Source organism: Ceratotherium simum, chromosome X, assembly GCF_057802395.1.
Source record: "Ceratotherium simum simum isolate JZ-2026a chromosome X, ASM5780239v1, whole genome shotgun sequence".
Classification (NCBI taxonomy): domain Eukaryota; kingdom Metazoa; phylum Chordata; class Mammalia; order Perissodactyla; family Rhinocerotidae; genus Ceratotherium; species Ceratotherium simum.
This window is the reverse complement of record NC_141940.1, coordinates 114,369,671-114,393,262: the sequence shown is the minus strand read 5'-3', so window position 1 is coordinate 114,393,262 and position 23,592 is coordinate 114,369,671. Positions and strand designations below refer to the sequence as shown.

The following is a 23,592-nucleotide window of genomic DNA, read 5'->3' as shown; positions in this document are numbered from 1 at the left end:
GTTAACCACGACAGACCTTTGCTAAAAGGGCATCTCAACTTTATCTGGCTTCAGATATCAAGTGAAGCAATTTACATAGCATTAGTTAGGTCGTGTTTTTAGATTTTATTTTTGATAAGGTTAATTTTAATCAGCCACTTTTGCTTAATTAGAGTGACCAATTTGAAATACTATACCTCATTCAGAGCCTTAGCCTTGCTAAAATTACAAGACATTTTTCCTCATTGAATAGAAAGCTTGAAATTTTAGATCAAGTTTTGGCAAATTAGTTTGTTAAATTACTGCTATGAGTGGAGACCTCCTGAAGCTGAAAAAGAGAGGCACATGGACAGAGAGAAGCTAATTAACTCTTAACCTTGTGGGTATCATGCTGATGCTGCCGTCCATTGGAAGCCATGCCATCTTGTTTTCCTTTTCTTCTCTCTTGCCTACCATCCTCCACCCCTTAGGCCCATAATTTTCCACTTGAGAACGTCATTAAATATTTTCTTTTTTCTCTGTTACTGATATGCTTCACACTGCCACAGTAGCCAATTTTTTTCCTTTTGAGATTAAGGCAGTATGTTGCAATCAGAAGAACAGACCTCTAAAATAGAATTTGCAAAAGAGATGAAAATTAAAATAATGGGGAATTGAGGTCCAGAGGTTATTGTTTTATGTGCCTTGGGAAAATGTCCAGAAAAATTAGGATAACTTCTAGATGGCTGTTGTAAAATACTTTAGTAGAAAATAGGTGAGAATATAGGGAAACGTCTTGGTTTTGTCTCTATTCAAGTTAATTAATTGTGGTCTGCTATTTTTTCCCCTGTGGGTCATCTGAATGTTATTTAGACTTATAGTTACCCTGGGTTTTCTATATTTGTCAACTTGATTTCCATGTCATAGATGGTTTGTTGTATATCAACTGCAGAATAAGCCAGAGACTTTGGTTTACTGGAAATGATTACTTCTTTGAAGGAAACCCAGAGAAATTTCAGTAGCCAGAAGCCTAAATATCCTAGAGATCCATGTCCCAGGAGATTTAGCTCCTCGTCTGTTTTCCAGTTCCCTTATTATTCTGAGACTAAAATGTATTTGAACTCAGTCTGGGTAAAGTAATATGACTAATCTTGAGCCAATAGGGCAGATCTTATGCATCCAAATAAGTCTTGCCTTCTTTGAAGCCGTTGCCTTAAGAGGCTCAACACGTACAGTTCAGTATACATTTAGAACTCCTTTTAAAATCACTTTCAGAGACTATGACATATTCTATTGAATGAGCTTCGTGATCACAAATCGTAGTTTTTTGACACGTGTGATTTTTTGAAGAAGTTAAAACTCATTGGGTGTCAAGTGTGCTGTATAAGGTGGATGGCCTAGCTGACCATTAGGATTTTTGGCTTAAAGTTAGGTTTCACTAAAGAAATTTGTTATTCTTTGCTCATAGTAGAGATGAAATAACTACAAACAGTTTGGTTTAACTGGAGATGAGTTCTAATATAAGAAAATTTGTCATCACAGTGGAAAACATGTTTACCATACAAATATAATAAATATAATTTTAGATTGTTGCTTTTCTCAAATTTTGATGTTAAGGTTATGCTGGTTTCATGAAATAAATTGGAGAGATTTTCATCTTTTTCTATGGTTTGGAACTTAAATCCCTGGTTCTCAAACGTGGGTATACATTGTGATCACTCAAGGAAGTGGAAAAAAAAATACTAATATTGAGTCCCACTCCCAGAGATTCTGATGGACATCTAGGGACTTTTTAAAGCTCCCCAAGTGATTCTAATGTGCAGCCAAGGATGGGAAACATTGGTTTAAATAACATTAAAAGTATTTGCTCTTGAAAGTTGAGATAGAGCTCTGCTATAAAGCCACATGGAGCCAATACACTGTTCAAATTTTCTACTTCTTTTGAATCAGTTTTGGTAGGTTCTAATTTTCAAAGAAATTCTCCATTTCTCTAGATTGTCAAAGTACATTGCCATAGATGTTGATATTATATTCTTTACATATATAATTCATTTATTTACTTCTCTATATCTTGATATTATTTTTCTAATCTTTAATCTTACATTTTTTTCATTCTCTTTTTTCGCTTATCCTCAGTCTCATGATGATTTTATCAATTTTATTGGTTCTTTCAAAGAATCACCTTTTGAATCTATATATCTTTTTTGTTTTCTATTTCATTAATTTCAACTGTTATCTTTATTTGATTGATTTTATTGTTTTTTTCTAATTTCTTAAGATGAATACAGTCTTTCATGTGCATCTTCTTTAATAATGAAGGCATTTAAGGCTACACAAGTTCTATTGAACTTGTAGTATTGCTTTTAATTTCCTCTTTGATCCAAGGCTTACAATTTTTAATTTCCAAGGATCTTAATTCAAGGAGCTAGAATTTCTCAAGTCATATTTTTATTTATTTCAAATTTTATTGGATTATGATATGAGAATGTGTCCTTATGAAATGTTTCTTATTTTGAATTTGTTAAGGATTTCTTTGAAATCAAGTACATTATTGATTCTCATAAAGGCTCCATGAACAAATGAAAAATTAATTGTATTCTCTATTTGTAGGATGCAAACTTCTTCATCTTTATTAAATTAAATTCATTGGTTATATATTCAATTTTTCCTTATATTTATTTTCCTTTATATCTGCCTAAATATGTGTATTATATATTTCTGTGTAACAAATTACCCCAATACTTAATGGCTTAAAACTACAAACATTTAGTATCTCGTAGTTTCTGTGGGTCAGAAATTTGAGTGCAGCTTAGCTGGGTGGTTCTGGCTTAAGGTCTCTCATGAGGTGGCAGTCAAACTATTGGCCAGGGCTGCAGTCATCTGAAAGGTTGACTGGGGCTGGAAGACCCATTTCCAAGATTGCTAACTCACATGGCAGCAGGCACAGCATTTCAGTTCCTTGCTGGCTATTGGCAGAACAGCCACATGGTCCTCTCCACAGGGTATCTGAGTATTCTCATGACATAGCAGCTGGCTTTCCCCAGAGTGAGTGATCCCAGAGAGAGAAAGCAGGCAGGAAGCTGCAGTGTCTTTTGTGACTTAGTCTCCTAAGTTGTACACCATCACTTCTGCTTTTTTTTCTATTCCTTAGAAGCAAATCAGTAAGTCCAGTCCACTTTATGGGGGTGGCAAATTAGGCTTCACCTTTTAAAGGGAGTGTCAAAGAATTTGTGGACATTATTTTAAACCAATAATTTCAATCTGAATAATTCACTGTATTTTTAAACAATTTCTTCTTGCATTTATAGTAAATATATGAAGCAAAAACTTTTTCTTTTGTTTATTGAATACAAGTTCATGAATTGTATCTTCTTCATAAAGTACCTTTTATTATGATGTAATGTTGCTTTGTGATCTGGTTTAGCTCTTTTAATATTAAATTCCACTTTGTCTAGTATTAATATTTGCATTTTTGCTTTCTCTTTGTTGCATTTACCTTGTTTTCAACCTCCCTTTATCTATTATTTTCATGTGTATTTTTCACAAACTATATATACCTGAGTTTTGTGTTTTAATGTAGTCAGGTAATCTTGGTATTTTAATGGGAGAATTTAACCCATTCACATTTTGTGTAACAACAGATATTTGTTGTTGTCATTGTTTGTTTTTGGTACCGAAACCCAGGAACAATAACAAGAGATATTTTTGAAAAATTTCCCTCTATTCTACTTTGTTTACTATTTATTTCACTCTTTTTTTTTATCGTTTTCCTTTTCTTTTTGCTGTTTTGCTGAAGTTTTCCTTTTTACTGTTGCTTTCTTTGGCATTTTTACTGTGTTTTTCCATTCACTAGGGGTTATCTTCCCATTCTTCATAGTTCTAATGAATGATGTATGTTTATATTTCTCAAATAGCTATAAGTTTATTCTTCCACCATTATCCTCTCTCTCCTCCAGTGAGATAAATGTATTTATTTTCACACTTTCCATGTATGTCCCCCATTCGGATGAGATTTGTAGAGAATTTTACTTTTCTCCCCTCACCTCCCCTGCAAATCCTAGCTATTGCTCATGCCATATTTTTAGTTCTTGACCATTATTAGCTTTTCCTTCATAGTATATTTCTTCTATTTCTAGAATCTTTGCTTAGTATTTAAATGCAAGTTCCACATTACCACAATTGATTTCTATTTAATTATATATTGCAAGGTTCCTTGTTCACATCTATATTTTTTCCTTTTGGTCTTTCCCTGGCTTAATGACTTTTTATTGTTACTGCTGTTATTTGGTTAGAATATTTTCTTGAGTGTTTTCCTCTATGGGGCATGTGGGTGCTATAGTCTCTGAATGCAAGCTACTTGAATGCAGGGACTTTGTATTGTTTACTTCTGTGTTTCTAGCATCCAAAACTGTGTCTATGTACATAACCAATCAATACACGTTCATTGTTTTTGTGGTGTTAGTTCACTACATATTCACATATGTCTTTCTTCCACCCTGAAGAACATTTATGTTGTTGTTGGTATTTGATCCTTTACACATCTGCACATATTTTCTGACCCTGAGAAGTTAATGATGTCTTGGCCAATATCAAATTCTTGGTTTATAGTCCTTTTCTCTCTTTAATTTGTGGATTCTATTCCACCATCTTCTACCTCCCAGTACTGCAGATGAGAAGTCTGATGCCAGGATGATTCTTTTCCCTTTGTAACTTGTTCTTTCTGTCTGGCAACTTCTAAGACTTTTACCAGGTAATAGGGATATTTTTTCCCCATGAATTGTGCATAGGAATCATGAACTCTTTCAAATGTCAGGCTGAAGTCTCTTTTAACCATAGAAAATTCCCTCTCTTATTTATGTAATTATTGCCTCTTCTCCATCTGTTCCCTTTTCCTGATTCTGGAATGCTTATTATTGGCATATTAGTTCTCTTGGCTCTGAACTCTAATCTCTTACTCATTCCTCATGATTTCCATCACTTTGCTTTTTGCTCTGTGTGAGAGATTTTTCATCTGCTTGCTCTTTCAGGTCAATAATGTATTTTCCAACCACTCTTTCTTTTAGATAGCTCTAACCTATTGATATTTTAACTTTGAATAGCACATTTTTAATGCCAAGAATTATTAACTTTTTGTTCTTTATTTTATAGTCCTCTTATTATTTTTTTAAAATAAAGTTGTCCTCTGTCTCCTCCAGCAGTCCTGTCTTTTAGGGGGACAGGACTTTAGCAGAGCTGATTGGTCTGCCTCTCTCTAGTCACTGGAGCCCCTTAACTACTAGGTTATTTCCATTTTTTATTTTCTGCTTAAGCTTCTCCATAGTTGGAGGCACAACAGTTTCTACTCTTGCATCAAGAGTGTGAGAGGAAGTCTCTATATTCCTAGGTGCCCCTAAATGCAAGTGTTAGTGTTCTTTTAGTTTCATAGATATAGAAGAAGTTCCCCTACACTTTTTCTAGTAAGATCCAACTTCTCCTCCCCGAACTAGGACCACACATCACTTAATCAAGGGGTCCACAGGTCCCCTCAGGCCTAGTTCTTCTATGTTCTCATCCCAGCGCTCTCTGCTCTTGCTCCTCTAGCCCCTTTTAGGCCTAAACATCCCAATAGAGCCTATAACCTTCAACACCCCTCAGACTCCTCCAGCTTACTCATCCCGGCCAGCTGAAAGCTGGGGGAAGGAAGAGTATCAGAGATGCAGAATCCTTCCCCTTTTCTTTAAGTTTTGATGAGCAATAGCTTATATTTTTGCAATTGGCTCACACTATCTAAGCCGGTGTGAATGAGGTTACATGAATTAATGTGAAAGGAAATGTAAAATAACGGGATCTTAAAATTAGAAATAACATGGTGGTCATAATAAAATGAATCTTTTAATTTGTATTGTGCTTTATGGTTTTCATGCACTTTTATACACACAGTCTCATTTTGAGTTCCAAAGTAGCTCTGCGTGGTAAGTATGGAAGTTATCATCCATTTGAGGATGAGGAAACTACAGCTGATAAAGATGAAATAGCTTGCCCAAGGACACGTGGGTAATAGTGGAGTTGGACTAGAGACTAAGTCTTCTTATTTCTGGCCCAGAACACTATACCACTGCTTGCTTGTTTGTTTATTTGTTTCCAATAGCCTTCAGAACATGCTACATTGCATAATGATTTCTGGAATCCCTAAGTTATATGTTGCAACTTGTATTATATTTTTTCAACTATTTCTATTATATTGATATGAACAATTTAAAATGTATATAAATACTAGGATGGTGAGTATAAAGTAATAAGATTTTCTTATATAGTTTGAAATCTAACAAAAGAGGAATTTTAAAATACTTTGAAAAAGATTAATGTGACTATAATATGTGTATTATTTCCTGACAGTAACTTTTTTGAAGGAGGACCTACATTTGCATAAATGAGTACTTAAATTTTTCTCTTGGTAATATGTTTTTTAAAGATTTGAATTTATCTAACTATGCAATAGAAATGCACTTGGCCATGCACTGGTAGGCATGACATGTTTGTTTTGTCTTAGAGTTTAGTAGTACAGAAGTGAACAAATCAATAGCTATTACAAAGAGCAGAGCTTTGTCCTGATCCCAGTTCTTTTTCTTGCTAACACTGTGTTTAAAAGTATTATCTCATACTCTGGAGTGATAATCAAAATATTTAACAACAAATATGGCCTGGTCAGTGAGCAGTCACTACCTTCCAGCTATCAGCACCTGGTGTAATTGTGTCAGAGTGTACTGGTGGTATACCAGCCCTTCTCACAGTGGCACGGTACCTGACACTTTCCTGGGTACTTTCATATCCATAATCTCGTTTGATCTGGGGCAGGGTGTGGGGGGATATAGTGTCATCCTCTTTTTGAAAATTGAGGGAATCACAGCACAGAGAAGTTAAACGTAGGGCCCCTTAGAATGGAAGACTTTTGGCTCTTAGTTCAGTGGTCTTCCTTGGGTAGAAGTTTCCCTCTTTTCAAGGGAGAAGGAAGAGATGAGAGTAGCTATTTTTGATAGGACAAATATCAGCTCCTTTCAGAAAAAACTCATAGTAGGTGGTGGGTAGAATGAGCAGTCCCCATCGCCCCTGGAATCTTCCTGTCCCAAGCTGATTCTTCACTTCCAAGGTCCCCTGCAGGAGATGGCTGCCCTGGAAGAGTGAATCTGGCTCAAGCAAGTGAGCAGAGTTTTCTCAGTGGAAGAACTGACTCAGCTTGTTTTCTCCATATTCACAGGGACATTAAATACAAAGCCTTACTTTAAAAGTACATTCTTTTAACTGCTTGTTTTTCCTCCTCTCCTCCTTCCACAGAATGGTCTCCCCTCAGGGAGCAACCCATATGTTTTTAATGGTGATTTTGTAGATCGAGGAAAAAATTCCATAGAGATCCTAATGATCCTGTTTGTGAGTTTTCTTGTCTACCCCAATGACCTGCACTTGAACAGAGGGAACCATGAAGATTTTATGATGAATATGAGGTAACCTAGGCCTTTAGATTTCTTTTGTTTCCCATTCTGGAAAGTGTTGCCATGTTTAGTTCCTAACAGAGAGTTAGAGGTGAGTGTAGAGAAGTAGGGATGAGGGGACTCTCAAGGAAGACCTCAACTCTTACCCTGATTTACCACCCCCAGTCTTCTACTGAGTATAAATTGCTCTGAAGTCCCCTTCTTACCTTTTCTTCCAGTCCTATCTTTGCTTCTCCCTTCTATTATGTTCTTTCTCTTCCTCCCATGCCCACCCTCCACAGGCCAAACTGTGTGCCAGGTAGACATGTTAGGCCAGGCTTGGAGGTGTAGTAGGTTCTATGAGCAGGTTTAGATGGAATCATTCTGTTGCTACTCTTTTGGCTTGCCTGAGATGTTGTCTCAGAAACTAGTACTGTGTTTTTCACTGATGTGTATATTTTTTATGACATGGTGATTGCTTCTGGCACAGTTGTTCGTAAACATATTTGAGAACAGCTGTAACATAGCATTTCAACTATCTGATTCACTGGAGATTTGAGGAATAAAGATTGGTTAAATAATTTACCAATTTTTGCTCAAAGGTATAGTAGGTGACAAATGTTCCCCTTTCCCTTCTTTCTTCCCCATTCCTCCTTGTCCCCCTCTTCTTCTCTTGTCCTCTTCTTCTTCTTCTCCTCCTCCTCTACCTCCTCCTCTTTTTCTTTTCTTTTCCCTTTTTTTTTTGTTTCTTATTTTATGAAAAACAGAATCCAGTTTGCTCTAGGGCAGTAGAAGGCATGGCATGTTTCATGTTTTTGGCCCTGGGCTTTTGAGTGCCTTGATCAAAGCTCAGCAACTGATTAGTTTTGTCTTTGGGGCAGTTTTGGCACTTGGCTCAAGAGTACAGAGTTTCAATTCGAATTCTTAGGTGTGGAAGCAAATGCTAAGACTATGAAGAAAAAGATCCCAAGGCTATTATCAGAAGCCCATTATATATAATATAGCTCAATACTTTTATTTGGGCATGCCATTTATCCTTCAATTTATTCAGTTAGCCAATCATATTTATCTAGTGCCTACAATGGTTAATGAAAGAGACATGGCCCCTGCCCTCATAAAGTTTATATCTAGCAGGGAAGACACGAGAGTTGAGCAGATTTTTCAAGTGTGATGAATTTGTAAATTGGGGGATCCAACCTGTCTGAGAGGTGATGGAAGGTTCTCTCATAGAGGCACTGGCTATACTGGCATTAGCCAGACCTGAAGGATGAATTAGGAAATCAAGAGAGGGCCATGGCGGGGGGATGGGAAACAATGTTCCACAGTGGAGGGGCAACTTATACAGAGCTTGAGAAAAGACTTTTTAGACTTGAAAGAAGTTCAGGAGGGCAGGAGCATAGACTGAAGGACAGGATGTTGCCTGGTAGGGCTGAAGACATAAGAAATAGTTGGATCATGCAAAGGAATTTGGACTTTCTTCTGAGGACAAGAGAAAATTATTAAAGAGTATTATAAAATTTGTATTTTAAAATGCAGCAAGAAGAGTAATTTGGAGATGGGCAACAGTAGATACGGGGAGGCCAATTAGGAAGTAGTTGAAGCGATAGGTGATGGAGTCTCACTTAGACTAGGATGGTGGAGATGGAGGTACAAAGAAGTAGATTCAAGAGGAGTTTAGGCAATGATGATTTAAGGCTTGGTAATGTGATATGGGGGACTTGAAAGAAGAGAGAATCAAGGATGATCTCCAGGTTCCTGGCTTGAGTTTCAGGGTACAGCAGCATCATTCACTGATATTGGGAACATGATAAGAGGAAAAAGTTGAGATGAGGGAGATTGATGAATTCAGTTTGGGGTAGGACGATTTGAGGTGCTGTTGAGTAGGCAGTTGAGTATATGTGTCCAGAGCTCAGAAATGAAGTATGGCTTGGAGCATTGTCCTGCAATATTGACACGTAGAAAGTAACTGAAGCCCATGGCAAGGATGAGATTGCCAAGGGTGAAAGCGAAGGCAGAAGTGGGCCTAGGACAGAATCTGAAGGAACTCCAACATTTAAGGCTGGGTAGAGGAGAACTTGCAAAAGAGATTCAAAATAGCCAGAAAGGTGGAGAAAACCCAAGAGAGTTTACTGTCTCAGAAGTCAAGAGAAGAAAAGTTTTCCAGAAGGACTCTGTAGTCAGTTGTATTTAGTGTTTCAGAGAGGGCAAGAAAGATGAGGACTGCAACGTGTCTATTGGATTTAACAACACAACACCCTTGGTGAATGCAAGACTGAATTCATCTCGGAAAACATCATGTAGAAACCTGATATGACGTGATTGGCATGGAAACCTGGAGTTAGTATGTGGTGTTCCGACTTCACTGTGTTGGGTGTTAAGGGTGTATATTATTATCCTAAGGGAAGGAAAAGTAATTGGAAAAAAGTTCCATCATTAAATCTCCCTTAGTGACTGCTACTCAGACATTAAAATTCTTGACACTTTCTATTAAAACCTTCAATACCATTACATGGTATTTATATCAGAGAGAATATAAAGAGCCAACTTGTTATCTTCTAGGCTTTTCTTTGTCTTTGTTCAGTCTTTTTGTCCCCCCAATCATTCATTTACTATAAGATATAAGATGTCTGAGAAATTCTATGTAAATGAAAAGCATTCTCCCACACAGCTTCCCCCAGCTGCCACAGCACACTTCTCTGAATACTTGCAGCATTTACACAACTTATGCCTACCACGTATTTCTTAAGTTGTCTTGTAATTGTTTCATGAAAATTTATCTTCTTTCTATACTGTACTATACTATAATATACTATACTGTAAGCTCCTTGAGGGTAGGGAGGATGTCATTGGCTGATTTTGTTTTTTCCCCTTATGCCTAACAAAGATTTGGGTAAGTAATAGTCAGTGCCAACCAAAGTCTAGTTTCTTGAGTTCTTGTGATAGTGAGATGTCAAGGGCTCCCCATTTTGCGTGATTCATGTAAGTAGGAGTTATCAACATTTAATTAAGCAGTTTAAATCCCATTTTTTTTTTCAGATATGGCTTCACGAAAGAAGTTTTGCTTAAATATAAGGTAAGACATACACTTTTTTTTTTGCACGCTCTTTGCTGTTTATATATAGAAGAAAAAAAAAGCCTTCAGGAAGGGTGATGGGAGAACTAGTCAGAATCCATGCCAATAAAATAAAAGCACAGCAGGAAGCCCTGGCCATGGTAGAGACCTAATTTTCTTCCTGGACTAAACCAAGCTTTTTCATTGTAACTTTTGTGTAAGTTTCAGCATTGATACAAACATATTCTATTGTTTTAAAGGTATCTGGGATTTGTTTTACTCAGGTGTGGTAAAACATGCAGACATGGAAATGACTGTCTTTGAGGAAAAGGTTTTTACTCATAGTTCCCTAGAAACAGGAGGCACAGCACACCACACTGAGGGGCCATGTGGGGAAGCACCAGAGTTGGGCAGAGGCAGAGGGAGCAAGGGAGAAAAATGTGGGCAAGAGCCTTTATTGTGCTTTCTGTGGGAAGGAATGGGTGAGGCAGTGTAAGCAGGTTTAGGATTGGCTAGTTTGAATAATTTCAGCAGGCTCTGGGGCATAGAGGTTGTCCAAGGTTGTCTGGTACCTGGCCCTGGGGTGATTAGGGGAGGGGAATGAATAGTGGCCCTGAGTGTGAGAGCTCCATAAAGGAGGTGGTTGGGAATGTGGGCTCTGGATTGGTTGGTTTGCACATGAAAGGCGAGTTGTTTACTATCTCTAGGAATTAGCTAGCCCCGGGGAGGAGCAGCCTCTCCTCCAGGATCCGCAAGAAGCCAAGATGTCAAAGTATCAAAAATACAGAATCAAAAGACATAATTAACACATGCTTGTGGGTTAGTGACTCCATGCTGGCTTCCTTTGGGTGGCATGAAAACTTGCTTTTTGTCCATATATTGAGACTATTCAATAAACTTGAACCTATCAGAAAAACAAAACTTAACTCAAGCTCTAACTTACAGCTACATGGAAAAAAAATCTTAGAACTCTTAGAAGACGTCTATACCTGGCTTCCAATTGGTACAATCATTGACAATGAAGTCCTGGTCATACATGGTGGGATATCAGAGTCCACAGACTTGAATTTACTCCATCGTATAGAAAGAAACAAAGTAAGAAGCAATGTTTACATGAATCTTGTCTCAGAGATTTATAAGGGAATATATACGTCTTTCCATTTATTATTTTGTATTCATTTGTGTTTTAGTGGTTGTAGATCTGAAAAAATTAGTATAGATTTTAAGAAAATCTATGATTACATGATAAAGAACTAAATGGGTAACTTATATAAATGGAAAATATTTTTTTTTAATTCATGATGAAAGTGGGAAAATGAGGAAATGTTGGCATTTCACATAGTTTCTAAAAGTAAAAAACCCTGATTTTTAAAAATTAAAATCTCTAATTAATTAATATTGTGGTAAACTATACATGACATAAAATTTACTACTTTAACCATTTTTAAGTGTACAGTTCGGTGGTATTAAGTACATTCACGTTGTCGTGCAACCATCACTACTACCAGCACCATCTATTTCCAGAACTTTTCATCTTCCCAAACAGAACTCTATCCATTAAACAATAACTCCCCATTCCCCCCTCCCTCCAGCCCCTGCCAACCACCATGCTACTTTCTGTCTCTATGAATTTGACTACTCTAGGTACTCCATAGAAGTGGAATCATTCAGCAATTTGTTTCTGAATTGATATGATTTCTCTTATAATATACTCCAAATGGCTCAGGGTATTTTGGGGGGGGGGAATCTTTTAAACCCAAGTCATTGTATGAAGTACAACAGAAGCAGAGCAGCAACATGTATAGAACCTCCAAGAGAAGTGGCTGTGTGGGGCCTGGAAAGCTCCCACACTTAGTGAAGGGCTCCTTTGGCTGGGCCTTGCAGAGTGACTGGAGTTGTCTTCCTTCTGTACCAGAGCCCAACCGAAGCCGTCAGACCAGGGGCATAGCAGGTGTCACGTGGGCATGAGGACCAGTAGCCACTCTGGAGCCAGAAGATTGTATATGGTCCTAGAGAGAAACCTGAACCCTTACCCCTCAGGGACTGATAATCAACTTCCAACCAATCTAGGCAGGAGGGGTCTAGAGCCTGAATTTAACTTGATGTAGATAGAAATGTGACCTCTCTTCACCTTGAGTGTTTGGAACCTTTATACACATATGAATGATAATATTGCTGCTAATTTCTTCTCATCTTTTTAATTTCAGCTTAAATATACCCCTCCTCTGGAAAGCCTTTCACAGCCTCCACACTAGATCAGGTCCCCTTATATATGCTCTCTAGCCCCTTATACATATCCTTCATAACAGTTACCAAAATTTAATAAGGAATTATGGTACTGTTTGTTTACTATCCTCCCCTGCTTCTCTAGTTCACTGATATAACCCCAGCACCTAAGATGTAGTAAGTACTTAGTTAATGTTCGTTGACTATCTCCTAAGACACTTAAGACCAAAGCAGGGCAAACCTAAGACAAAACTGGATAGGAACTTTTTCACAACCCCTGTCCTGATTCTGTGGTAATTTTACATACTCCCTCCCCAACCTCGCCCAGTGATGACCATACTTACTGGTTTACACCTGTTGTCCTGGTGTAATTGTTAATAGTGCCTTCTTTTATTCTCAAAAGTATCCCATTGCAATAAATTTTAAGGCCACTCTAAGTTTAAGGCATCTTTCTCATGATATTAAGCAAATAGTCAAGCCAATAAGACGTTTGTATCAACATGAAATAGTCAGTTTTAACATAATGAGTGGATATGATTCTAGCCAAGAGCAAGAGAACATGGTGTTTTTCTCAGTCATATATTGGCAAGCACATGGCATGAATATGACACCCCACCACCACCACCTGCCCTATGACAACCATGCTAATCAGTCATGGCAGCCACTACCAATTGATCAGATTGAAAACTTTTCCTGAGGTTAGCCTGAGCAGCTAGCCCTCTACAGGGCTTTGTGAGATATTGAGAGCTTGTCTTTGGAATGTCCATTACTATTTCTGTGGAAACCCCAAGTTGAGAGCCATCTTGACCTTGTAAACAATCTCATTGTTTATGTCAAACAGACGTAGCTAGCTTTACACCCTGCTCTGCCACTTCCTGGCTGGGTGAGTGGGCAAGGTGCTAAAGTTTTCTAAGCCTCAGTTTCCACAACTATACATTTAAGCTAAAATACCTACCATATTGAATTGTTGGGAGGATTAAAAACAATTACCTAGATGAAGAAAACAGCATAGAGTGAGCTCTGAACATAAAGCTCTCTTCTCCAACTCTCTCCTCTTTTTCCTGATACTTGGAACTGAGGTTTGAATTTCAGTCACCAAGACAGACCCTGGGGAGAAGTTTTTGGGCCAGGAATTGTCCCAGGATACCTCAAATTTCACCCCTTTTGGAGATCATTGTTCCACCTACTCATAAGACTGGTTTTAAAGATAGAAATTTGTCTTGCATGTTTTTTGTGTCTTCTGTCCCCTAGAGTGAGGTTGAACTGGCAGCACATAGTTGTTGTATTAAATATAATTGAACTATAATGAAAGTAGTAGGTTCAAGCCTTTGGAACTCTACCAGATGAGATACAAAAGTAGATTTTCAAGTCCAATTTTATAACCCCCACTAGCCCATCTTTTAGGACCCTCCAAGGGTAGGGGTGGCCGTGCTTCCTGGTTTACTCCTGTTGTGGTGGTAGAATTGTTAATAAGGGAGGGGTAGAGCTAGGGGAATGTGATGATAACCTCCATTCTAGGTTCATTAAAGGCATTTTGTAAGGTAGGCAGGTTGGCGAGTCAATGCAAAGGGACAGAGAAGGAAGGTTCTATAAGATTAAGACTCTGATTTAGTATTCTTCAAACTCCCTGGCAGGGGCTAGATGAAAGGATGGCTAGTAGGACCCCCAGGAGAACATGATAGCATAATGCCTTGTGGGGGCTGGGGCAAAGTATCCTGATCTCAAGTGGCCTAGGAAATAGCAGAGCCACACGTACTTAAGAGACCATGTGGATGGATGGAAACTAGATTTTGGTGGTGAACACACTGTAGTTTATACAGAAGTCGAATGATGGTGTTGTATACATGAAACTTATATAATGTTATAAACGAATGTTAGCTCAGTTGAGAGAGAGAGAGAGAAAGAGAGAGACCATGTGGCCCTCCCCAATGAGCTTATCAGAAGCAAATTGTGTGGACCCAAGTCCAGAGTGTCTTCCCAGAATATTCTGCTCTGCCTAAGACCTGGGAACATTTGCTGGGGGGAGATGAGGAGGATAGGCTGTGAACTCACTAATAATAGCTGAGATTGAATTTCCAACCATTTCAATGAGACAGGACCTCAGAATAAGATTCAATTTTATTTTTGAAAAATAAAGGTAAGATTTCATATACACCCTAGTTTATAGAAGAAACTAAGTGCCTACCGCAGAGAATTGTCCATCACTGAACTAAGGCCGCCAATGTAATGGAAGTATTGTTTCAAATTGTTTTGTATAAAGGTATGGTGCTACAAAGAAACAGTTACAAAATTACAGTCTTGAGTTATGTAAGGGAATGAAGAAGGGATTATAGTAATTGATGTACTATCAGAAAGACATCTTATTTTCCAAAGAAATGCATCACCTTTGTTGCTAGGATTAGAGAACATAATCAATTGCTGGCAGGGTCAGATTGCAAACCACATTGCATTAAAGTTGAAGGGCTTCCAAAGTTTTCAACTTCTGTCCCCTTTGAGAACTTTCCTGGACACAGGTGTAGTTTCTTTCATTTCTCCTGGAAAACACAACAAAATGAAAAGCAGCCACCGTCTTAACAGCTGTTTCTGAACTCAAAGCCTGTCGGTTCTTTCTTAGCCCCATGTATGGATAAAGGCTCAGAAGGAGACTAGTTTTCCATCAGCATCTTTCATTTCCTATGATGATGCTTCTGACATCTGTGCCTCTGGGGTCCCTTAGAAACTAATGGGAAACTTTTCCTGTAGGGCAGTGTCTCAAGTTGAAAAATGTAAAAACAGAATTTAACAGGCCCACTTTACAGAGATCAGTGGATCAATAAGATAAAGGAGGTGGGTGAGATGGAAAAGGTGACCATGTGTTTTTCATTGAGTTGAGGCACAATATAGACAGAATGGCAACTGGTACTGATGTTTCTGTGTGGAGCACTCTAAGCATAGAGTTTGGCGAAAGCATGAATTTGTTTTGTAGATGAAATCTGTGCTGATGCCACCAATTCCAATAGATGGAGACCATTCTACTGACTTGAAGAAAAATAAAGTAGGTACAACCACTATGCCTCAGGGAATCAGAACAAATGGATCCTTTTCTGAACAGTTAACAAAGCATGAATGGGAACAGGTAGGTAATCAAAGTGTTCACCATAATGGCAATGAAGACGCAGCATAGATGATGTTGTCCCTTACAATATATAGGTTAAAAGTGACTTACTTTTATAAGCAGATCATATCCTTCTCTCTGAATTCATCACTGTATTTTTAACAGCTTTATTAAGATATAATTCACATACCATATAATTCACTCATTTAAAGTATATAATTCAATGGTTTTTGGTATATTCACGGTGTTGTGCAACTATCACCACAATCTAATTTTAGAACATTTTCATCACCTGAAAAAGAAACTCCATACCTATTACCAGTCACTCCTCATTCTCTCCCCAACCAGCACCCCCTCACCCCCGCCACAGCCTTAGGCAACCACTAATCTACCTTTGGTCTTTATAGATTTGCCTATTCTAGACATGTTCTAGAGATGGACCTGTACAATATGTGATCTTTTGTGTCTGGCTTCTTTTACTCTGCCCAATGTTTTGAGGTTCTTCCATGTTGTAGGATGTATCAGTACTTCATTTCTTTTTATTGCTGAATAATATTCCATTGTATGGATATACCACTTTTTGTTTATTCATTCATTGGTGGATGGACATATGGGTTGTTTCCACTCTTTGGATGTCATGAATAATGCTGCTATTAACATTCACATACAAGTTTTTTGTGTGGACATATGTTTTCATTTTTCTTGGGTATATACCTAGGAGTGGAACTGCTGGGTCATAAGATAATTCTAAGTTTAACATTTTGAGAAACTTTCAAATTGCTTTCCCAAGTGGCTGCACCATTTTACATTGCAGTCACCAATGTTTGAAAGTTACAATTTCTCCACATCCTCACTAACAATTATCTTCTATCCTTTTGATTATGACCATTCTAGTGGATGTGAGATGGAATCTCGTGGTTTTGGCATTTCTCTAATGATTAATGATGTTGAGCGTCTTTTCATGTGCTGATTGGCTGTTTGTATATCTTCTTTGGAGAAATGTCTATTCAGATCCTTTGCCCATTTTAAAAATCATTTATCTTTTTATTATTGCATTATAAGAGTTCTTTATATATTCTGGATATAATCCCTTATCCCTTATATTATTTGCAAATATTCTCCCCTATTCTGCGGCCTATCTCTTCCCTCTCTTGATGGTATTATTTGCAGCACAAAAGTTTTTAATTTTGATGAAATCCACGTATCTATTTTTTCTTTTTTGCTTGTACTTTTGGTGTTGTATCTAAGAAGCCATTGTGTAATCCAAAGTCATGAAGATTTATTCCTATGTTTTCTTCTAAGAGTGTTATAGTTTTATCTCTTACATTTAGGTGTCTGATTCATTTTCAGTTACTTTTTGTGTATGGTGTGAGGTAGGTGTCCAAATTCATTCTGTTGCATGTGGATATCCAGTTATCCCAGCACCATTTGTTAAAAAGACTATTGTCATTGAATTTTCTTGGCACTCTTATCAAAAATCAATTGACCATAAATATAAAGGTTTATTTCTAGACTCTTAATTCTCTTCCATGATCTATATGTCTATCCTTACATCAGTACTATACAGTTTTGATTACTGTAGCTTTGTAGAAAGTTTTGAAACTGAGAAGTGTGAGTTCTCCACCTGTGTTCTTCTTTTTCAAGATTGTTTTGACTATTCTGCATCCCTTGAATTTCCATATGAATTTTAGGATCAGCTTGTCAATTTCTACCAAAAAACAGTTGGGATTTTGGTAGGGATTGCCTTGAATCTGTGGATAAATTTGGGTATGATTGCAATCTTAACAATATTATATCTTCAATTCCATGAACATGGATGTCTTTCCATTCATTTATATCTTTAATTTCAACAGTGTTTTGTAATCACACACACTGAGGCGCTTGTTTTGTGAAAGTTATTCCTAATTTATTTCTAAGTATTTTCGATGCTATTGTAACTAGAATTATTTTCTTAATTACATTTTGCATTTTTCATTGCTGGTGTATAGATATACGATTGACTTTTGTATACTGATCTTGTGTTGTTAACCTTGATAAACTTTTTTATTCATTCTAATGGTTTTTAGTGGATTTCTTGGGACTTTCTATATGTGCAAGAGTGTGTTATCTGTGAATAGAAATAATTTTACTTCTTCCTTTCCAATCTGCCTGTCTTTTATTTCTTTTTCTTGCTTAATTGCTCTGTCTAGAACCTCCAGTACAGTGTTGAATAGAAGCGGTGAGAGTAGATATCCTTGTCTTATTCCTGATATTAGGGAGAAGCATTCAGTCTTTCACCATCAAGTATGTTAGCTGTTTGTATATTAGTTGCCCTTCATCAGATTGAGGAAGTCCTTTTCTGTGCATACTTTATTGAGTGTTTTTATCACAAAAGGGTGTTGGATTTTGTCAAATGTTTTTTCTGCATCTATTAAGATGATCATGTAGTGTTTGTCCTTTATTCTATTAATATGTTGTATTACATTGATTGATTTAGATGTTAAACCAACCTTACATTCCTGGGATAAATCCCACTTGGTCATGGTGTGTAATCCATTTTATATGTTGCTGGCTTCAGTTTGCTAATATTTTTTTAAGGATTTTTACATCTATATTCATAAAATATATTGTTCTGTAGTTTTCTTTTCTTATGATGTCTTTGGTATTAGTGTAAGATTGGCCTCATAGAATGGATTGGGAAGTATTATCTCCTCTTCCATTTTTGGAGGAGTTTGTGAAGGATTGATATTAATTCTTCTTCAAGTGTTTGGTAGAATTCATCAATGAAACCATCTGAGCCTGGGCTTGTCTTTGTAGGAAGTTTTAAAATTACTGATTCAATCTTCTTTCTTGCTATACTTCTATTCTGATTTTCTATTTCTTCTTGAGTAGTTTGTATCTTGGTAGTCTTGATAGTTTGTGTCTTCCTTGAAATTTGTCCATTTCATCTAATTTATCTAATTTGTTGGCCTAAAGTTGTTTGTAGTATTCCTTTATATATATATAACATATATAAATATATATTTAAATTTTTTTAAGAACTATATATTTAAATATATATATATATTTTTAAATTTCTGTAAGGTCAGTAGTCATGTCCCCCCTTTCATTTCTGATTTTAGTAACTTGAGTCTCTCTTTTTTTTCTTGGTCAGTCTCACTAATGTTTGTCAATTTTATTGATCTTTTCAAAGGACCAACTTTTGGTTTTATTGACTTTTCACTATTGTTTTCTATTCTCTCCATTTATTTCTGCTCTAATCTTTATAATTTCTTTCCTTATGCTTACTTTAGATTTAACTTGCTCTTCTTTTTCTAGTTTCCTAAGGTGAAAGTTAATGTCATTGATTTGAGATTTTTTCCTTTTTACATGAAGCTGTAAATTTCCCTGTAAATACTGCTTTAGCTCCATCCCATAAGTTTTGCTATGTTGTGCTTTCATTTTCATTCATCTCAGAGTATTTTCTAATTTCCCTTGTGATTTCTTCTTTAACCCATACGTTATTTAGGAGTGTGTTGTTTAATTTCTGCATATTTATGAATTTCCCATATTTCCTTCTCTTATTGATTTCTACTTGAATTTGATTGTGGTTGGAGAACATACTTTGCATGATTAAAATCCTTTTAAAACTTATTGAGGCTTTTTTTAATGGCCTAGCATATGGTCTATCTTGGAAAATGTTCCATGTGCTCTTGAGAAGAAAATGTATTCTGTTTTTGTGGAGTAGAGTGTTTTATATATATCTGTCTTTGAACATATTTATAATAGTGGCTTTGAAATCTTTGTCTGCTAGCTCAACATCTAATCCCCTCAAAGGCAATTTCTATTGCCTGCTTGTTTTTCCCTGTGTATTTTTTTTCTTTGCATGTCTTGTAATTTTTTTGTTGAAAACTGGACATCTTAGGTAATATATTGTAATAACTCTAGATAGTTATTCCCATGCTCCTCTGGGACTTGTTGTTGGTATTTGCTTTTTGGCTCATTTATTTCTTTAGTGGCTTGATTGGACTAGTTCAGTGAAGTCTATTCCCTCTCAGTGTGTAGCCTCTGATGTCATTCCTCACAGGGTGCTGCCTTGGGCATGCACTCAGTTTCCCTGACTACCAGAGATGGTTGTAGTTTTAGCTAGGCTTTTTTTATCTCTTTCCCTGATTTCCCCTTTAAGCTTTGGCCCATCTGCCTCTATTTGTATCAGATCTAGCTATTAGCCTTCACTAATTGTTAGCTGATTGCACTATTGTTTTTAACAATGCCCTGGGATTCACAAATACCTCTACAATCTGATCCAATTAAAGTTGGACTTCTTTGCAGGGGCAAGGTGTTGACAATCTTTGAGGCTTATTCTGGTCCCAAGAGGGCTCTTCTCATCTGTCTGTTTCCCTGGTTCTGGCTGTTAAAACTTCTAACTGGTCTACTGTTGCTACTAGTGTCATGGAACTACTAGCCTTCTTCTAATTGCTTACCCCCAAGAAGGCTCTCTCTCTTGATTCTGTACCCTTATACCTTGATTGCTGAAAATGTTGTGATTGCTAAAACGTGATTTCTGATACAAAATATACTCTAATCAATGAGGAGAAAGAGAGGTGGGGGATAGAAAGGGAGGGGAAGGGCTAGTAAGAGAGAAATAGAATTCATCACTGGCTTGTGCATCCAAGGTATTTAAAAATAAATTAAGTGTAAGAGGCATCCTATAGCAAGTAGGAAAGGACGCCTCCTTAAATTTTGACATCCAAATTCCAAAGACCGAAGGTTAAAACAAGCACTTCTAGGATTATGGTGAATAAAAAGGATGATGTCAAAGAGATTGGAGTTGCACAAAAAAAAAATTGTGGCCTCTGGAAGCTTAGATGAGTTAGACTTATAGAGAGATGGAACCTTAAGAAGTGGGAAGGACAAGACTGGGGGTCATTATTCTGTAATACAACCTCCCCCTGCCCCAACAATGTAGATGAAGCATCTTACAGACTCCGTGGTACACGACTGGAGCAAACGCAGGGTAAAATTGACGAGAATCTCATTCCCAATGTTTTAATAATTTTAATTGTACCCTTAATTTTCTTTCCTCAGTTCCTGGTATATAGTGGATATGCACACTTTAGTTAGCTAAAGTCGAAATTTCCAGATAAAAACACATTTCACAATTACTTTATTTCTTAACACCTATAAGCTATAAGATCATAGACTCTTTATTTGTCCCATACTCATGGAAGTGCATAATTCTTGGCAGAGTGCTATAATTTAATTTTATCTTATGTTCACTGAAGTGTGGGGGATATATGTACTCATAGCTAAGTCATTGTTTAGACACAAGTGTGATACTCTTCCTTTAGGACAGACTTGAACAAGAAGGAGGCCAGAGAGGTTTAAAAAATAATTTTAATTATTTATATCCTGAGTGACTCCCTTGTCTTCAGTCATTCATTTAACAAGTATTTATTGAGCACCTACTATATGTCAGGCAGTGTTCTAGGCTTTTGAGAATGTCAGTGACCAAAGTGCTATTACCTCATGGAGCTTACATTCTAGCCAGAGGAGTTAAATAATAATATAATAATAAGCAAGTAAATGATATACTATGTTAAGTAAGAAGTTCTATGGGAAAAATTAAAACTAGAACAAGGTTAGGGAAACAGGAGAACTGGAGGTAGGGGACAGAGTTGCAATTTTAAATAGGATAGTCAGCCTCATTGAGAAGGCTCCCAAGAGTGAAATGGCTTGTTTGTAGTAACTTGGCTAGTCACTGAATGATAGAGCAGATTTGTCCCCAACTCTCATTCTAACGCCCACGCTCTCTCTCTGAAGGGAAGGATGACTTAAGAGTAACAGGAGGTCTCAAGAAGGAAATGAACTACTCTAGTCTCCTCTCAACCAACGAGGCAATGGGTAGACAAGGAGTAGGCATCTAAAGAAATTTAGGTACTTGGCTGGAAGGTTTGGGCTGAGCACAGCTGTTCAAAAGCTGAAAGGAGGACACATAACTAAGAGAAAATACAAAAGAATAGTGAATCTATAGTATCAGTGTCTTAGAAGAAAATCATTTACATACATCTTTCAGAGCTATTAACTCTCTCCCAAAGCATACTTTTGGAAACTGGATTACTTACAACTACAGACAAACATAGGGCACTTCTTGCAGGATTTATTTTGGATTTAGGAGGTTTAAAGGCTGAGATACAAATAGATTTTTGTTGACCAGGTCATATAAAAGTTGTCATTCAGTAAAACTTCCAATTTTTGGTTTGAAAAATTTCAGGAAAGAATATTGTAAATAATTATTCTTTCATGCACTTGCGACCCAAAAGGCCCTTGCATTTCAGAGGAGAGGATGTTGTTGAGAGGAAAGAGATTGTCCCTGCTGAAGAATTTGTTTCATCAACAGAGGCATCTTTATAGAATTTTTTGTTTGTGAGCCTCGGAATTAAATCTATGTTGTGGCCACAGTCTGGGTAAACCTAGTCAAGTGAATGAATTCTAGATAGAGAAAAGAAATGCAGAACTCATGGAGTGGATGATTCTGAAGAAGTTTATTTCTATAAAACTGATATCCCTTGTGACTTTGAATCAAAGAAAACTGAGTGTTAGATATATCTTCCTCATTTCGCTGAGGAGCCGATAAGGCCTGAATAGGTTTAGTGATTTGTCCAAGCTGACACAGGTGACACTTGAAGAGTTAACTCCTTAGCCAGTGCTTATTCTAGTTCAACAGAGTCCCATCATATGTACATTTAATTTATGTAAATTTTAACTGTATGCATAGGGCAAAAAGGAGAAAAAAGTGTAAAATTTTATTTTCAGACAATTTATCATATATTATGCATTCACATATATAAAATATTCACACATCCATATTATTGTATGGGGTTGTATATACAAAATCATGTATACTGTGCTTTAAGGGTAATTTAAGAGGTTTTTCCAAGGGTAATTTTTGCTATAAATGACTTGCATCTCATGTAGGACTTTAAAACTTAACCCCCTCCTTATAAAACACAACTCCTCGTGTTCCATGTTTCCTCCTTCATTATACTAAAGGTCAAATCATGTCCCCCAAACATGAATTCATGGTGTAAGAGCCAGATATGACTCAATTTAAAATGCAAGTGTTATTTTTGTCATAGACACCAGCAAAGTAAATGGGTTGGATTTATTTGTAGGGTAGGGTGGTGCCAATGTCATAATTCAGTGGGAGAGAAAGGAGAATTCTGCTCTGAATTTTCTTTGGGTGGTTTTAATTCTTACTTCAATCAACCATCAAAAACTCTGCAAGTGTCTGGTATGTGCCTGGTACAGGGTTTCTCCAGTTCTAATCAGCTCCTTATTATTCCAGAGTAGCTTTCCTACCAGTTCTGTTCTTCTCTCCACCTCACTGTCTTTTGCCTCACTTATTTCTAGCTCTCCTTCAATAACAAACCTATAAATGGGTGTACAGTCAGGTTTAGTGGGACAGCCTTTTCTGGTCCTCTTCTTAAGACCTGATTTTGACCCATTAGAATAACTGCACAACTTAAAATGCATGCTTCTTCATGCCCTCAAAAGAAACATGGAAAATGCAGACTCAGAATCATAGTCTGTTAGAACTTTTACATACTTTACAAGTCATCTGGCCTAAATTTCTGATTTTAAAGATCTCAAAAATGAGACCCAGAGAGTTTTCTCAAGGTTGCACAGCTTTAGTGACAAAGCTAGTTTTTCTCACTACTGCTTAAGCTCCTATAGGAGACATTTAAATAAAGAAACAGTATACATAGATCAGAGCCACAAAGAAGGTGCCCCCAATTTTCTGTGAAAAATATTTTTAGAAACTTGGGTCTTCGGTTCTGGGCATCATGTGGCCTGCA

The 23,592-nt window shown here is 37.0% G+C and overlaps 1 protein-coding gene across 1 annotated transcript in view; it reads left to right on the top strand.

The window, feature by feature from the left end:
- The window catches only part of PPEF1 (protein phosphatase with EF-hand domain 1), a 67,434-nt gene that overhangs the window by 25,496 nt on the left and 18,346 nt on the right, over positions 1–23,592 (top strand). Inside the window, exons 5-8 of the mRNA XM_014791137.2 lie at positions 7,270–7,436; positions 10,440–10,476; positions 11,401–11,550; positions 15,647–15,796. Coding sequence (XP_014646623.2) covers positions 7,270–7,436; positions 10,440–10,476; positions 11,401–11,550; positions 15,647–15,796 — 504 coding nt within the window. The remainder of the gene's footprint in view (positions 1–7,269; positions 7,437–10,439; positions 10,477–11,400; positions 11,551–15,646; positions 15,797–23,592) is intronic.